This window comes from Phaethon aethereus, assembly GCF_964289735.1.
Source record: "Phaethon aethereus genome assembly, chromosome: 2".
NCBI classification, from domain to species: Eukaryota; Metazoa; Chordata; class Aves; order Phaethontiformes; family Phaethontidae; genus Phaethon; species Phaethon aethereus.
The window spans coordinates 164,075,164-164,093,610 of NC_138582.1; the positions used below are offsets into that span (position 1 = coordinate 164,075,164).

General features: G+C 38.5%; 1 protein-coding gene across 1 annotated transcript in view; it reads left to right on the forward strand.

Moving 5' to 3' along the window:
* KMT2C (lysine methyltransferase 2C) overlaps positions 1 to 18,447 on the forward strand; it is a gene marked incomplete at its 5' end in the record, with an annotated part of 201,819 nt that overhangs the window by 76,098 nt on the left and 107,274 nt on the right. Inside the window, 3 exon segments of the mRNA XM_081996665.1 lie at positions 4,095 to 4,301; positions 7,434 to 7,573; positions 9,234 to 9,343. Of these exon segments, the coding sequence (XP_081852791.1) occupies positions 4,095 to 4,301; positions 7,434 to 7,573; positions 9,234 to 9,343 (457 nt within the window).

An 18,447-nucleotide genomic window follows, 5' to 3' on the forward strand; every position in this document is an offset into this window, starting at 1 on the left:
TTTTTTTTTTTCTGCATCATGTATTACAATGTGTGTGCATACAGATGTATGAAATTCTTTGGGACAACGTGAGTTATACAAGCACCTACTGGCAGTAAACTACCTGGAATTTTAAACCTGTATAAAAAGGTAGCCTTTGTTCTGGGAAAACATAGGAATTAGGTTGAAGTTACAAATAATGATGAACTTCTATTTTGGTGTGGAGCATCATAGGTGTATCTTAAATGGAGTATTGGTGAGCCTTCTCTTTCTTTTCTTCCTTAGTAACTTATAAAAAGATACGTGACACATCATCTCTTGCTTGTTACCCATTTTGAATTAGCGTGTTCTGAAAATATGCTAATTATGATAACAGATCTAGGGTTTGATCTTAAGAGTTGCCAGTATCTCAATTTTGTCTCATATCTTCAATATGAGAGCTCTTCTTGCATCACAGATTTAGATCCTCTAATTTCATATTGACATATGGAAAGTAGATTTGTAACTACTTTCTGCAATCCTCAGATGATAGGAATAAAAAACTCTACCTTCTGCCCATACAGACATCACTTAAAATATTTACTGAGCACTTAAACCTAAAAGGCTAACATGATGGAACTGGCCACTTCGTACTGCATGACAAATGAGCAGCGTGAGGTGGTGGGAAGCGGAGGACCATGGCTTTCCTGCGGAGGGTCTCTCTAGCATCCAGATGTTAGGCAGGGGCTGTGCTGCCGCTGGTTGTTTCTAGGTATTTGGGTGCCTGATGCACTTGAAGCCCCTCTGCTGACAAATGTGAAACCTTCCCCCCTCGCCCCCTTTTATAATCCATCCCCTCTATCTCAGCCCCACAGTCTCTTGGCAGCGATCTGGGAACGTTCTGCTGCTCCTGTCTTTAACTTCTGCATCTGTGTGTTCGCAAACCTTTAGCGAAGGGTTCCCCTAGCCCCCTCCCCGCGGCGAGCGCTCAAGCACTTGCTTCAGCTGCGGTCCCCAGCTTTGCTGGAGCAGGAGCAGTAGCACAAACCATATGATTCTCGACAGCTCCACAGCTGTCCACATCATGCTGCAGAGTAGCTGTGAAACTCGCTGCTCCTGTTGTTTCACTTTGCTCTGCCTGCAGAAAGCTACTGCTGGAAGTTGTGATACAGGAGCTGCCTTACAGGCTCCAGAAATAGCTGATTTACCCCATATTCCTTTTTCAAATAGTACCACGTTAAAAGTTCATTTTTTTTGTGATTACTGTTTCATATTTTTCTTTTATAAACCTTAACATTATTGCAAATTTGCTACAACTTCACTTTAAGGAGCTTTGTTTATTTAGTCATGATTATCCTCAAGTATTTTAATGAGTAGTGATAGTCTGTCCTAACAGGATGTATGAAGAATTATTTATTCCTCTGTGGATAATCTTGTGTTTGTAACTAGTGTAATTTATATACCATGGTGCTGCCTGTTTAAATCTCTTAAGTCTCCTCACAAGTCTCTCTAGTCTCAACTAGCATAAATAGCTTTTCTTTCCCTTCTTACCAACTCTGGCTGCGAGGCCAGATCAGGTTTCACTGGTAGTCTAGTGGTTATATTCACTGACATACAAATGATAATTTACTTGTTGCTCTATCACACTGAAAACTGGCTTATAAAATAGGCACGTGTACTGTTTAGCTGTAACTATTCATTTTCCTCCAATCTTACGCTACATCTATGCTCTGGTTTTGGCTGGGACAGAGTTAATTTTCTTCACAGTGGCTAGTATGGGGCTGTGTTTTGGATTTGTGATGAAAACCGTGTTGATAACGCAGGGATGTTTTAGTTACCGCTGAGCAGGGCTGACACAGAGTCAAGGCCTTTTCTGCTCCTCACCCCACCCCACCAGTGAGGAGGCTCGGGGGGCACAAGAACCTGGGAGGGGACATAGCTGGGACAGCTGACCCCAACTGACCAAAGGGATATTCCATACCATATGGTGTCATGCTCAGCATATAGAGCTGGGGCAAAGAAGAAGGAAGGGGGGACATTGGGAGTGATGGCGTTTGTCTTCCCAAGTCACCATTACGCGTGATGGAGCCCTGCTTCCCTGGGGATGGCTGAACCCCTGCCTGCCCATGGGCAGTGGGTAATGAATTCCCTGTTTTGCTTTGCTTGCGTGCGTGGCTTTTGCTTTGCCTGTTAAACTGTCTTTATCTCAACCCATAAGTTTTCTCACTTTTACCTTTCCGATTCTCTCGCACATCCCGCTGTGGGGGGGAGTGAGCGAGTGGCTGTGTGGGGCTTAGTTGCCAGCTGGGGTTAAACCACAACAGTTTATCCATATTTTCTTCACATCTTTTGATCATCTTCGGATACCTTTTTCTAAAGATCTCTGGATGTGTCAGTCATGTCTCATCAGCCCCAGGGGTTGTCCTGGCTGAGGCTGGTTCTGTGTTCAGGCAAGATCAGTGAGGGCTGTGCGACCAAGGCTATGAGTAGGAGGATGAATGTTTCCTAACAGTACTATGGTAGGGTCTTAATTTGAGTACCATAGGAGGACCCGTTTTATCTGCCCACCAACCTACATGTCCCCAGAGGTCTGCCTGCATTAGGGAAAGGGCAATCCTACCTACAGAGCATAAGTAAAAGTATTTGGCTTCATTTGAGGCTTCATTTTGGGTTTATGACCTGTTGCTTCCTTCCTTAGCATCTTTCTGGTATTACCGGTACTATAATTGTAGGGAAATTCAAAGGCATTTTACATACCCACTTGTGTTTTCCTTCTTCTTTTCTTTCCCCCCTAGGTGTTGCTCTATGGTGAGGGCACAAAGACCCATCCCCAGAGTATGTTAAACCAGATCTAAGGGGCTTTGTTAGATGCTCAGTGTCTTCTGTTCTGATATGGAACTTTCCTTTTCTACTTTTATCTTTTTCTGTTGCTGCTCTTGCTTCACCTGGCTGAAAAACACAGGCAATCTGTATTTTTTTCCCCCCAGAATTCAGTGAATATCATATAGGAGTTTAGCCTTAAGGTTTTCTCTTCCTCCCACCTTACCTTCTTCCACCACAGAGTGCTCCAAACCCCAGTGTGCCACGTTACAGATGCACCGAAATCTATTTAAATGGGATCCAGGCTAAACCAAGCCTCTATCCAAGTGCCTGATTCCCTGAGGCATCTTTTTGGGGTCTTAGGGGCATAAATATGAAGAAAACAGAATTGCTCATTTAAGCATTAAAAAAACGTGTTAAATGGCCTTCCTTTAATACAAACTGCATTAGTTGCAGAAGTTCACATTTTAAGTTTGTGGATATGTTTATTATAGAAATATTTTTCAGTAGCTTCCATATGATGTGACACAAGGAGCGCTGTCAGAGCTGTCATTTCAATGCTGTTGCTATGTTATGCATGTTAAAACATAATTGTAAGTGGTACAGGGATATTGTAGCGGTCACAGTTATATAGATACAAATTTCCTCTAGTAAAACTTTTAGGCTTTGTTTTTAAATATTAATGTAAATGAGGATATTTGGATTTTGTGTATGTCGTATGCCCTGGTATCTGTGACTGTAGCCATTGCTGTGATTTTTCGCATTATTCAATTTATTTCCATGTTTCATTAAACCTTTTGGTGTATAGTATTTGCACATTGTGTTACAATAAAGTGTATGTGCTTATAGAAAGGTATACGTGCATTAATGCTCTGTGTTCAAAAAGGCAGAGCTTTGCCTTTTCTGTGATGGTAATGCTGAGTTCTTACAATGGGTGTGAGCTGTTAAGTTCTTCAATTCTTTTCTTCAACCCCCCCTTTCCTACGCCTTTCAACAAGCGTGTGTCTAGAGGTACAGAGTTTTTGAACAAAAAATTTATATTAATCATTTGCATATTATATGTGTGTGGGTTTTTTTGTTTGTTTTGTTTCTGTTTGTTTATCATGCACTTTTGTGAACAAAAAAGTTCTTCTAACCTAACTTCAAATTAGCTGGAAATAGTGTTCCTGAATGCTGAATTCTGACACCTGAAAGTACTTGAGAGCTTTTATTGTTTTGTTATGTAGGGTTAAATTGGCATGAAACTTGCTCTTTGATGGGGCATCCTCTGTTGTTTTTCTCCCCAAAAAAAGAAGTAATTATCTTCCCTTTCACAGCGAACAACTCTGCGCCTTTTGTTACTGTGGAGAGCGGAGCTCATTAGGGCAAGGAGACTTAAAACAATTCAGTCCCACTCCTGGGTATGTTATCCCATGGAAGAACCAGCCTTTAAATAAGAGTGAAGCCAGCGACAGCACGGATGGAGCTTGTGAGAGAACTCCAAGGCAAAACTCAGTGCCGCGCAAACAGAGAGGACAGAAAAAGTAAGTCTGTTCTACAATAAATTACAATAAATATGGGGGTTTTTTTGCATGACGTTCAGGAAGCATCTTTACAGACACTGTACTGCAATAGGCAAATAACTTGTGTTTGTGAAAATGTGGGTCGTTAATATTTGTAATTTTTCTTTTTTTTTTTTTGAAAACCAAAAAAACCCCACGCAAGCAGTATAGAATAGCTGTCTCTTCTGCTTTTTAAAGATTGGTTTCTCCCCTCCAGTGAGAATCTTGAATCTGAAAACATACAAAAGATCTTGTAAAGCACAGATCCACTTGTGAGGTTGAAGTAAAAGTCTGCACAAGAGTAGAAGATGGTGGACTTCTGACGCCTCATCCGTTTTGTAGACTGGAGTAACGAGAAGCCTCTGCCCAGCTTGTTGAAGCTTTTCCCCCTTGCCCTCCACAGTCGGCTCTTGCAATGGTGACGGAACCGTTGCAGGCACGTGGCGTGTGTTTCTTACCCTTCAGACGTGGGGTCCGTGGGCAGGTTTCCCGACAGGGTGGTTGTAGCCGTCGAAAGGGCAGCGTCCTGAGGCCTGTCAGGTTAGCTCCACCTTTCAGTAATTCTGAAAAGTGGCAGGGATGTACACTGCTCCGCTGTGACGTTTGTGTCTGCCGTGGTGCTTAAGACGCGGCTGAGCGGAGAAGCGCATTTTTAAATCTTACCTGCACACAAGTGTTTCCGTAGATGTAGGGATTCTATCACCGTGGGCTCGCGCTGTCCCCGCCGTTAGACGCGCTTTCATTCAGCGGCTGCCTGCGAACGCGGGGATCGCTCGGGGCCGGCTGCGCGGCCGGGGGGTCGCGGCCTTGGGGGAGCGCAGAGCCAGCGCGGCGATGGCGGCGCGCGGCGCGGGCCCGTGGGCGGCCGCCGGGCCCGTGGGCGGCTGCGCCGGAGGCCGGGGATTGGCGCGGGGCCGCCGCCAGCCCGCGGGGCCTGGCCGAGGAAAGTGAAGCAATAACGGAGGCGGCGGCCACCACGCCCGCCTGTGAGGCGCAGCCGCCGGAGGGGCCGCGGCGTCGCTGTCTGGGCCGGGCTGCTGTTCTTCAAATCTGACCAAAGCACACCCCAAAAATACTTAATTAGTGCGAGTTCAGTTAAACTTACCATCTCAAATGTGCCTGTATGCAGCGCTAGGGCTGTGCTAACTGCTGGAGAAGCTGTTCAGTGTGTTTGATACACGCTGATGTTGCTCAGGTGCATGGCATATGTTCATGTAATTATGTCGGTGTCGTAAAAATACATGCTGTGTAACGCTGATAGGGAAAACAGGCTTTTCTTAAAGCTAGTAAAGCTAACCCCTCCCCTCAGACAGTTGCTCTATTTTATAGGCATGTGAAATCCTGTTTACAAAAAGGCTAAGTATGAAGGATCAGGATGAGGTGGAAAGGGTTTCTGTTCGGGATGAAATTGCAGAGTAAATTGAGATGTTCTTCAAATAGATTGGTTTCATCTTGTGAGAAAGCTTTCGTATTAATAAAAACACCTTCTCAGTTACTATTTAGATTTTTCTTAACATTCCTTTAAACTCCTGTGTTTTGAGCAGCAGTTTAATGTTCGAGGTGGCTCCACTGGACACGGGCGGTGTTCAGGAACTGGCTTTATTGAACAGAATAGGTTATTTTAATACTTTAATAAGGGGAGTCTTAATGTCGACAGTGCCAGCATTAGCGAGGCGGGGGGGTGATGTTCAGCTTCTGTCATGACGGGGGATATGAGGATATCATGTCATAAGTGATAACTTCTGAGTTTTCTTTGGCAGTGCAGGAGGGATGTTATTCTTTCTTTTTCCTCACAAACCAAGGTTTTTTCCATGTATTTCTGAATGTAGTTGTTGAAAGTAGAGCATGCATGGTTTTCAGAAAGGCAAAGTTATTGCAGGTTTAAATTCCAGTGGTTACTCTCTTTCTTGTCTTATTGGTGGTAGGTCATTTTTCAGTATCTTTTTTTTTTTTTTTTTAGAGGTTATAAGTAGAAAGAGAGCAGTTGGGAAAGAGAGGTGGTTTTGTGCTGTCTCAACTCTAGAAACTCGGAAGTAACAGCAAACAGTAAACAAACGTACTTGTTTGGGTTATTAAAGGGGGAGAACAATGAAGTTCAGAGAACCTTAACAGAAAACACATGACCTCCTTTCCTACCAGCCACTGAAGCATCAGATGAGATCAGGTCTCTTTTATCAGTAAACCTAATGCACATCCTTAGATGTACAAGATAGTTTTTTCCCTGCAGGAAATAAAGGAGGGCGAATCATCACTGCTTTTTTTTTTGATGGAGTAGTTGGAGTTTTCTGTTGAGATTAGAATTTGAGGAAAAAGTCAACAACATTACAAACTAGATCCTCCTATGTCAGCACAATATAGTAGTCTTTATATCTGTGCATTTTTCAATTCTGCCCCGACTCCTTTTCTGCTGTCCCTGCCCCCCATTTTATGTTGGGTTTTTTTGTTTGTTTTGTTTTTGTTTTAAACATCTTGATGGCATTGGATAAAGATACACTTAATTCCAAGTAGCTTTTTCACTCCTGGTCTTTTTTCTACCTTCCTCCCATAGCTGCTGCATTTTCTCTCGGCACCTTACCTCTGGCCGTGTCAGCCTCCTCTAAGGATGCTGTCAGTGCTATACCCGGGACCAGCTGTTAAAGACTGTAGGGAGAGGGCTGTATGAAAGCTGCAGCTGGTGCTCTCCACTTAACATCACTCTCTTTTCTTCCTTCTACATCTCTTGTTCCCCAGAGTAACACAGACTGCTTGCTGCTACCTAATTCTCCATTCCTAGGGTTGGTCAAGTTTTAATGTTAAACAGAAGTGGGCTTTTAGAAAAAGAAGCATGTGTGTCCTGAAGAATTGGAGGAGAGCAAGCTGGGGAAAAGGGCATTTTACCAAGCACTTTTTTTTTTGTCTATTGAATAGCACCTTAACATGAAAACTTTGTTACTGGGAAAAGTATAGAGCTAGAAGTATGAGGAAGAAAATTTTTGTTCATGTTTGTTTATATTTTACCACGTTTGGAAAAATATGTACTCACTTTCCCTGAGTTTTGGATAATTTACAAGTATCTAGCTAATTGAACAAAGAATGTGGTCATTTCTAAATTTGTTTTTCTGCTCCCTGATACAGATCTCGATCGAGTATAGCATCATGTACAAGTGTAAGCACCCAAACTGCTTCTGACGATCAGGGTGTCAAATTCTGGGATGAACTCAGTTTAGTTGGCTTACCAGATGACATTGATGTTCAAGCCTTATTTGAGCCAACAGGTAAGAAATGCTGCTGTCCTTCTTTTTTCCTTGTCCAGTAGTAGTACAGTAGCTACAACGACAGTGAGTTAAGGTTTTTCTGTGCTGTGATGTTTGTCAAGTGTTTGATGATGCTTTTGTAGCTTTTGCCAGTGTTACCTGGTAGTTTTTATATAGTCTGTTCTTCAAGTAGTGGACAGAATTGTCAGCTTTGTCTGGGGAAATATTTGTAATCTACTGCTGAACTGATGTTCATCAGTAATATCTTCAGTATCGGGATTCTATTTTGCGGAGAAAAGGAAAAAGAAATGAGACACTGCTTAATACAATTCCTAAAGACCTAATCCTGTAGCTTTACGTAATCTCCCGCTGCTAATGCAGGGTTATTGGAAATAATGGAATGGAAGATTAAAAAAAGTAGGATCGATAGGACAATAGAGGCATAATATACTTGCATGTTTGCAGTATCTGCAGATTTTCTGTCAGAAAACCGTCTGTTTTTTCATCTACTCTTGAATTTTAATGGAGCTGTTCTTGTTACTCCGTTATAAATTAGTTTTTCAGAAAGCATCTATGTCCAAATGCTTTGATGCCAGTAGTCCACTCATATATTTTGCCTCAAAAATAGAAGTATATTTGTGCGATAATATAAATGTCATTCTTTCATGAGTATGGAAACTAATTTCAAGGTCTAACTAAAAAAAAAAAAAAAAAAAAGTAATGGTTTGTTTTAATTAGTTATACCATAGTGTGCGTGAATGGATGGGGGGGGCGGATTATCAATCTAAATTTTTTTTAAAGTTGCTGTTAATAATTTGTAGACAACTCTTCCCAGGTCCTTACAGGGATTTTTAGGGGAGTTTTTTTGTTGCTGAATGATACAGTGATGACAAAGTACCTAGTTTCAAAGGCCAGTGTAAACCATCATTTTGAATCTAGAACAAAGCTGTCACAGAATTCCCTTGGAAATATGCATCATTTACCTTGTTTTTCCTAGAATTGAATTCTAAACTTCTTTTAAGAGATACCTGTTGAATTCCTCAAATTCTGATTTTTTTTGTTATGTAGATAAACGTTTCTAATTATATCTCCGTGTCTGTTGTATTGACACAGTTTTCTCAGACATTTATATTGTGTTTCTGTTCATGCTGTATTTTGAGCTTTTAAAAGTTTTATGTAGAATTCTAAAGCATCGTGCGAGCATGTTCTACAGTAACATACAGATGTGTATCTGGTCCTTGGGAACTGTAAGTTAAGAGAACGTACATAGACAAATGTAATCTACAGTGAAATATAAGATCAAATGTAACTCTGTGTGTGTGTCACACACAAACATTGCATATAGAATCATAAAGTCATAGAACCATAGAATCATATACACCCCACTTATGATTATATGATCAGGCATCTGAAAATTAGAAACGGATATTCAGAATGTGCTGAAATGAAGAGGAAGATGTATTATGTATCAAAAAAAAGCTGCATATTTAGTGTCTGATAGTAACTGTGGTATATTTAATGTATAATAATAAGGGCATTAAATGTTGCAAGAAGAAAAACAGGAAGAGAAACTATTCATTTTATCTGGCAAGTATTTACTGCTAGAACTAAGTTCGACACTTAAAGGCAGTGCTTGACAGAGTTGTATGACCAAAGCTCTTTTTCTTTCATAATGTATTAGGTCATTGCTGGGCTCATCACCGCTGTGCGGAGTGGTCATTGGGAGTCTGCCAGACTGAAGAGCAGCTATCGGTGAACGTGGACAAAGCTGTTGTCTCAGGGAGCACAGAAGTGAGTAAAAACACTTGAATGCTCAATCCAGTAAGAATATAAGGGGTGGGATTGAAAGAAAGACAGTAGCCTAATGCAATACAAGATATGACCCAAACTATCCACACATATATCTCTGAGTTCACATTTATAAAAAGGTTTTTTTGGACATGTGTTGATGATAAAATCTACTGTTGCAATTTATTAAGAAGTCGTATAGAATTGCATGGAATGTATCATCAATTAGTTCTGAGATAACTAGAATGTAGATAGTACCTGACTGACAAAAACAAAATACAGATAAAAGAAAAGTTGAGTTCAAATTAGCAAATGCCCTGCTAGGTAGAGTAAACACTTATTTTGCCAGTTTATATTCTGAAATGATATGACTCAACTATAGTTAAAAAAATCTCAATTACTTTCATACCAGTTTCAAAGAGCAGGTTACTATAGGAAAACTAGTGTTTACCAAAAAGCCTATGTTGTTACTTTAAATCTTGATGATAGAAATACCTATATAAATACTTAGTCTTTTAAATTGAAATGGTAATATATTTGGAAAAGTAGGTATCTTTGAAAAGGACAGACTCCTGGTGTCATATTGTGATACCATTTTGAAATGATGAGGAGACATATTTCACATTGGTTTTGCCACATGTAGGTACATTTTTTTGGTCATATTTAATAATGTCTTGTAGATTATTAATAATTTTAGTTTTTTCTGTATTAATCAGCCATGCTATCAACAAATCTCTGTGATTTTTGCTGGTTTTCCCAGGATCATGCTTAGCCTTATTTTTACTTGATCCTTAAAGTTTTTCATGCATTATAGTAAAATTAAAAAAAAAGATGCAAAAGATACCAGTAAATGTTCTCCATTGTGTGGACTAAAAAGCTGCTTTAAATCAGTCTTTCAATACAAGCCATATAATACAGCTTTCCTTGTGCCTTCTACTTTTACATATACTCACATTGAATAAATACTTTGCTTTGAATAATTTAATTGCATTCTGTGTATCTGCTTTCAAAATAAAAGACTACTCAGACTGAATGAACCTGACAGTATTAAGTTCTAAATGAGCTTGAAGATCCTAAAGCATTTGTATGTGTGTGTGCATGTATGAAAAAATACAAAAAGAATTGAAAGAACATCCAAAATTGGTTACCTTTTTATTTTTTTTTTTTAATCTCCCTGATGAGGAGTTTTCATCTCCTTGTTTTTGGCTGATGATGGTGGCTTGTAGTCATCTTGTGATCAGCTCATTCCCATCTGTAGTCATTTTTGTTATGATACTTTAGTTTCTAGCAGAAATCCTTGCTGTAGTGTTCAAGCTTGTATTTTGCTCTATTGAATTTCATCCTGTTTCCATTATTTCAGTTCTATTTCTTTTAAAATGGTACCTTGCTCCTCCCCTGTGTCTCGGGGTGACGGTTGCCTCACCTTCACATCATTAGTAGATTCTAAGTTTTGTGTAGATGTTTATAATGCAAATATTTAAATAAGAATTCTTGAAGAAACCCACATCTCTCTGGTGTGATAGTTTCCATTTCAGGCCTGTCTTTTCATGTGCTGCTTTGTGGCTTCTCTACTTATCTTTTCAAGTTATGAAAATAATTTTTAGACACCCCTGTTGTACATGTTGCAGTGCAATGCAGAGAGAAGAAATCTGAATCGAGTGTCATTCTGCATATTTTCTATTCAATCTTTGCTGAAACCATTGAGAAACTTCCTTTGCTGTAATACAGCAGTCAGCCAGCAAAGAATGACATTGGTTTGGTTATTTTCTTTTATCCTTCTCATGATATCCCCAGGGAGAGCAGAGTAAAAGCGCAACTAACTGTGATTGATTCTAGAAGAATAGCTAGACGAAATGGGACATCTTTATCCCACGATCCCACTAGGGAAGTTCCTGCTTTTGGGGTTTTTTTTCAAGAAATAAGGAGCAAATACTTCTGTAGTTCTCTGTTCCTGACCATGGAGCAGCAGTGTTGGGGGTTGCTCAGTTGTGTATAACGGTTTGGAGCCCAAGTAATCCTGTCTTTGCTTGTGTCTAGGCTGTAGTGCTTGGTAATAATTTTTCCACTGCTTCTTAACTTGTCACTAAGCTAAAGAAGACAGAAAAAAGCATAAGATGCTGATTATCCTATGCGATAGTGGAAAAGCTTTTTTCTTTGCACAAGGTATTTTTTAAAAGTTTTGAACGACATCTCTAACAGGTAATGTATGGTTTTGTGTCTACAGCTTCCTGTGCTTTGCTTTTGCTAAAATTTTGGGCTTTCTAATGTGATGTTACTGCATTTTAAAAGTAAAGTTTCTATTTAAATGTTCTGAATATTGTTCTCCATGCAGATGCAAGTATGTGCTCAGGGCATACAGAAAATTGTTTAAATAAAAACAAGCTGTATGCTGTTTTCTCTACTTGCCACCAAATTTGCTTTGGGTTTTTTTTGTTGTTGTTTGCTTGGTTGGGGATTTCTGTCTTCTTGGAAGTCCCTCTGGCATGACATGGGTTTATGATGTGGTCTGCAGCATTGGCATCTTTTCTTAGCTAGGGAAGTACGTTTTCTTTTCCTTATGTTCACGTACAGATTAATTTTTGACAGGTAACAAACTTTTTCTTGATAGTGTAGTCCCTTGGTTTAGGTCTTCTAATTCGTGGAGAGTGTTTTGAGGTTGTTCTTACCTTGAGGGTCTTTTTAATTTCTAAATTACATTCATGTTTCTCATTAGTTAGGCTTACTATTGTTTGCAAATCTGTTTTAACTGGCTATGACAGTGTTTCTTATTACTCTATTTACCAGCTGAGATGTCCATTTGGCTTCACTGGACTTGTGATTCCATTAATAAAGCTTGTGTGAATGTATTTCATTGACCTTATTCCAAAGTATGTATGTTAATGCATTTTGGTTTTCTTCTGGGCCTGTGTTTACTGAAAGTTTAAAATAGAATACTATAAAGATCTTGGTATCTATGCATGTTTCACAAAGTACCCTGCTTAGCATGTCCTCCTCCTTCAGTTCTTTCTTTCGATTCACTCATTTTGAAGGCCTGAAAATTTACTGAGTCAGACATCTGACCAATTCGTTACGTTATTTTTGTCTAGACATAGGTGGGTTCTTTGACTTTCTTTCAAAGACTTGGTTTTGCCTCTCTTTAATATTAATAAATGCACATACATACATCTGTGTATGTGAGGTGTTTGAAATCTTGTGAATCATGTTTTATAGCAACTGACAAAAGCTGGAATATGCAGTTAAGTTTATGGTAGTAGACATGCTCCAGCCCTTACACGTGGTATAGGTGACTCATTTAATCTCATTGCTTGTCTTGCTTACCTCGCTTGTCTCAGCAAGCAAAGAGTCATGGATTTTCTCAGAACCACTTTCTAAGTTTAAAAAGTCATAAGGAAGAACTGATGATCCAGGTGACAAGCATAGTGTCAGAGCTTTTCTCAAGATGACTCTTTAAGAATTCACATGCTTATCTCTGGAGCTTGTACAGTATGTAAGCTAAAGAGCCTGAACACCCAGACATGACAGTTCCCCCACTACTGTAATAGGTTTTCATGGAATTTTGGAGTAATTTTATTTCAGGTTTTCAAAGACAAGAATTATTTGGAATATAGAAGGGGGAGTGAAAACTTCCAGTGATTTGCTTGATCCAAAACTTAACTGAATTGCTTGTAATTCATAAGTGCTCTACACAGTATGTAAAAATTACCATAGTAAAGAAGCTGTTGTACTGTCAGCTTTATGAAGACGGACTTTTATCAGCAAGGTATTTCTACAGGTATTTGTGGTAAGATGCAAAGATGGTATGAAATGGAGACTTAGTGAAATAAACTAAGGAAAGGAAGATGATTGAACAGAAATCAGAGTTTTTGCTGAAAAAATAATAGATGTGGACAGGCAGAGTTTTCTGCTTTTTCATGTATTTCTGGCTTCAGCCTTATGCTTTCTTAACTATGCTGCTTCTTGGTGTTTGGAAGGGTGAACTTAACTAGCATTGCTATTTAAAATGGAGGCCTTTAGGGCTTGCATATGCTCAGCTTTTAACAAGAGTGGTTTCTGAAATATTTTAAGGTATTTTTAAATACTACTTTATAATGTCCTTGTTTATTTTACATATATTGAGTAGGTGACTGTTTCTTTACAGTCAGCTGAGGAAATAATAAAATTTACTACTTGTCTGCCTTACATTGTCTAGCCGTAGCTCTTCTTTATGCTACGAAGTCCAAAATAAAGTGGGCTGCTTTTTCTCCCCAATGTATAAGTAGCTCAATTTAAGAAGTCGATTTAAGGAAGACTCAGTAGATAATATGTTTGAACCACTTCTGAACAAACTGTGTGCAAGAAAGGAAGGCCATGGTAACTTGCCCAACCAGCTTTCTCTTCTGATAAGATGTAGAAAGCAGTTTACAAGTCTGGGACAATTTGTCAAGTACACTAAAATCAAAGAAAACAGTATTGCTGGAAGCCAAGAAGGACCTTCCTATCTTCCTAAAGACTGGCTAGGGGAAGCATGATACTAATGAAGTGTTTAAAGCAGTCATTCAAAAATATTACTCTCCTTCCATTTTATAAAACGTGTATTTCTGTTTGCTTTGAAACTTTTATATCTCTTTGCATCTTTCATCTACTTCAGAGTTTTCATTTTTCCAGTAATAGTCGAAGTGTTGCTTCAGGACCAAGACTCTTGTAGCCAGATAGCTGAAAAATTGCTGTCATCTTCTCCCACCCATCCATTTTTGTTTTTTAGTTAATCAGGGCAGTATCTTTTCTCTGTACAAGGCAGCTGTTTTCAGCTTCTGCTGAGTTCTGCAGGCTGTGTTTGGCTTGTTATCATTGCTGAGAACTGTAGGAGTTGTTGCTGTGCATAGAGGCAAGCTAATCAGTGGTTATCTTGCCTTGTTCGAGACTCAAAACGATCTGCTGTTATGCCACTCCTCTCTCCTGTAAGTCCTTTTGACACAGTAATGCAATCTTGACATTTTTTTTTAAGGCAGCTTCCCTTGACTTCTCTCAGGGAGGCAGGAGATGGCACAGTTTGTAGATGCTTTCAAGTTGGGACAATGTTACAAGGCTTGCATATTAAATATCTCACTCAAATTGTTTCTTAAAGCCCTTTCCCTCTACTGTTTTTAATCCTTTGCTCAAGACTCGGTTTTAGCATGATGCTTACTAAGCTAAACAGTAAAGAAATAAATTGAGGGGGAAGTTGGGAACCATTTAAAATGTTTATACTTTTTTTTGAAGTGTTTGTCCATATTTCAAATGTGTATTCACCCCTTAGTCTCAGTACACTTCTTATCTTGTTGAGACTTGTCCATGTTTTTTGCGGTACGTGTGTATGTTTACTTGTGCTGCTTTAAGTTAAAAACTGATTTGGCTAAATTAATATTTCCTTTTGTTTTTTCCTGTATGTAAAGATAAACATCAACATCATTGTATGCTATTAACTTCATACACTGTGGATGATTGTGCCTATTTAGCCATAGCAATTTTTCAGTTAGTTTTATTTTTTGTTGACATAAAAACTGTGTGTGAAAAATGGTTTAGATGACAGAATCCTGAAGATGGGGCTTCATATATGTCCCCACCTATCTGAACAGAGCATATAGCAATGTCTTTTTTTCAAGGTAGAGTGCAAGATTTGCAGTTCCTTGATGCTCTGAAAGGCCCCTTTTTCCTTTTTCAGTATTGGAAGAGCTAGTAATTCTTAAAGTCGGGGAAAAATGCATCAAGAACGTCATCCATCATAATTTATACCATTTCCGGGCAGAGTCCTCTGTATTTGCCCATTTTTCAAGGAGAAGCTTTGTAACGTGATACTAAATGAGCAGCTCTGGTATTCAGAAGTTCCTCTTGCAGCTCTTAAGTTTTTTATGGTACTTTTTCATGCACAAGGCACTTGGCTTCTCTTCATTTCCCTTCACTGCAGCTTGGGAGTGACTACTTAGCTGCTCTATTGGATTGGCTTCTGATTTTATCTTAGTGAGGTGTTTTTTTTCTGTAGATGCTTTTGTCTTGCAACTAAGGAAGGAAATACTGCAGGAAGTATTCTTCCAAAATAACATCTTTACTTTTTTTATGGCTTGCTGTCTCTTAGAGAGCTCCAGCACAGAAAGTACCAGAGAAAGACCAGAGGAATAGTGACATACATCACATCAAGAAGACACTTCCATATGTTGGTCAATTTAGTAGTTTCATTCAGTTCCTAATATGTTTTAGAAAAACTTGAACAGTTGAGCAGTGGGAGCCATGAGGTATTTCAGTTTTCCGTGAATTTCCCTCTTGTTACTTTGGAGTTCCTGTAGAGATTTGTAGCCATGTCCCTGCTGCTGATGATAAGCTTTGTCCTTAAAGAAGGATGTAGTGACTAAGGGTACAGCTTTGGTAACATTTTAACACTGTAAATTATTTTCCATGAATTACCCTGTTCCAGAACCATTTGGATTTTGGTCACCTAAAGCCAGATCATTTATGTCTTTGAGAACATGAATCAGACTGTTCTTACAGCTTGTTGATGACATCAGGAATGCTATTTTGATTATTTTATAACTGTGTTTTCCAAGTTCTGCAAAGGAGGCACGGTATCTTAACATTATCATTGTTGGTTTTAGTTTACTGCTTCTAATCCTCCTGGAACACCTTTGCACACCATAAATGATGTCAGTACAACTTTGGTAAACCTGCTCAGGTTCAAGAGCTGCCATGGGACCTGTGTGTGTTTTTCTGCAGGTCCAGCAGTTTGAGAACAGATATTTGCCTGCTTAATAAGATTTACAAGTTTATTCTCATTGTTACATGAACAATGATTAAAGTATTTTTCCATTTGAACCAAAATGAGCTTTACCACTCATTGTAAATTTGTTGTTCATTTTAAGTCATTGTCCTGTAGCAACTTTGAAAAGCGTATGTCAAAATAGAGGAATTGGGCGTAGGAGGGAAGAAGTGAGAAAAAGCAGATAAGAAGAAGGAAGAAGGTTGCATTTGAAATAACTAGGGTTATTGAAAAATTTACCCTTTCCTGTTTTCTTCTCATCTATAATCTGACTCTAGGAGCCAAAGCAAATAAAGCATAATTTAATATATGCGAAAGAAAAACCAACTAGCTTTTTGCCTAGTAGTTGTTTTTAACCCTATAGTTACTCTTGCCACATTTTATGATTTTTTAATTTGCAAATCATCCAGTGGTATTTTGTGCATTCTGTTTTTAGTTCCGCAGTGAAACGCAGAACAGAAAAAACTAAATTACAGTTCTTACAGATAAAGAATTTTGATCCCTATCAAAACACAACACCTTTAAAACTATGGAGTTTAGGACTCAGCTTTCAAAAGACAGTTTTCAGTTCCCCAGTTGTCTCATAGACCACATTTTCTAGTACAAACTAAAATACATTTTTCTATGTCCCTGCTGGTATTTAAGAAAATGAAGTAATAGTTAAAACTGACTATATGTGAATCAAGAACTCTACGCTTCTCTGCTTCTAATATGTTTTTGTGATTATTTTGGTGCATAAAGTATGGATACCTTGGGATCTAATTAGACTCCACGCTTGGATGTGGATCTTCAGTGACATATTTAAAAGTTTTAAAGGATTGCTGTGAAACAGAGTGGTCTGTCTGAATGGTATGATCACAAAGTGGAAGAAATGTGGCTAATGTAAAGTCTAAACACTTTGATGAAAGAAGGGGTCTGAACTAGATTTTAATTTTGAATTTTCTTTTTATTGAGAAAGAAAATGTATTTTCCTGGTGTTTCTGATGTAATAGTTGCTTACTCATGAATACTTCAATACTCAAGTAAATCTCCATATGTTATTGAAGGAGTGGTGCTTTATAAGTGTTGATTGTGATAGTCTAATTGAGGCTTGTTGAATGAGAATAGCTGATCTGCTTTTTCCTTCCCTACCAGTTGGTAGATGGATTAATATTTCAGATTTGTACTCTCTGATGTGAGATACAGTATTATCATTCAGTAACTTTTCAAGTCAGTGAAAAAAAGAAGGGGATAAAATGACACGGTATTAAACAGAAACTATTTAATTAAAAATTTGTTTCTGAGACAATCTGATAATTATCAGGCTGTCTGACTGTACCTATCCAAAATTTAATTTTACAGAAATAACTGTTTTTTCACTTATCTTCCTATTATTTAACATATTTATTGTTAGCATTTCAGTAAAGCTAGTACTATGCTTCAGCATGTTAAGAACTTTGGGATTTTTTTGGATGGAAAGATCTATTATAAATGTGAAGAAATACTTATTTCAAGGCTATATGACACGTACCCAATTCAGCACATTTTTAAAATTAGCATCTCAAGAAACAGAAAATGTTCCTGTCTTGACAGACATAAAACACACTGTCCTGTTGATGTGCTAGTATACAGTAGAGTATCAATGTACCAAATGTTGACAAAGCATTTGATTTCAAGCTTTTTCTGGGTACTTGCTTGGGAGTTTGATTCGTAACAAGTGTAGATACTTTAATGTGACTTTTTCAGTCTCTGTAGTTGTTTTCTTGCTTCATAACCTGTTTTCATCATAATTCTGACCCATTATTTGGAAAAAGGAGCACATGATAATGTGAGACCAGTTTAGCTATAGTTAATTTTTATGTTACCTTCAGTATGTTGATTCTCTTTACAAGAGGAAGATGGGTATTAATTTATGAACCACAGTTTGGAGAAGCATTTGTCTTCTCAGATGAAGCAGAAGAAAAGATGTACATTTTTAGACTAATTTTATAATTTTTTGGGGAGATTTTTCTTTTGACTTGCTTCGTCTTGAGCCTTCTGTGAAATAACAACTGTGTTTGGAAACAAAAAGGTAGGGATACAAATACATGAAAAAAAATTGTGGGTTTGTCTACATAGCAAGTAGTACTGTCAGTGCACGTTGTCACTCACTGATTAGAGTGAGAGTGTGTCTTGCTGCTTCTTTGGTTGGTGAGAAATGAGTGCTAGAGCTTAGACCCTGCTGGCTGTTGCAAAGGGACCATGACTAGTGCACATAGTCTAATACATACATTTTAGGCTTAAGTAATAAACTTTTTTCAGAGTAAGAGAGGACTTTTCTAAACCGTCAGTTTTTTCCAGTGCATGAATACAACTTCTGTGA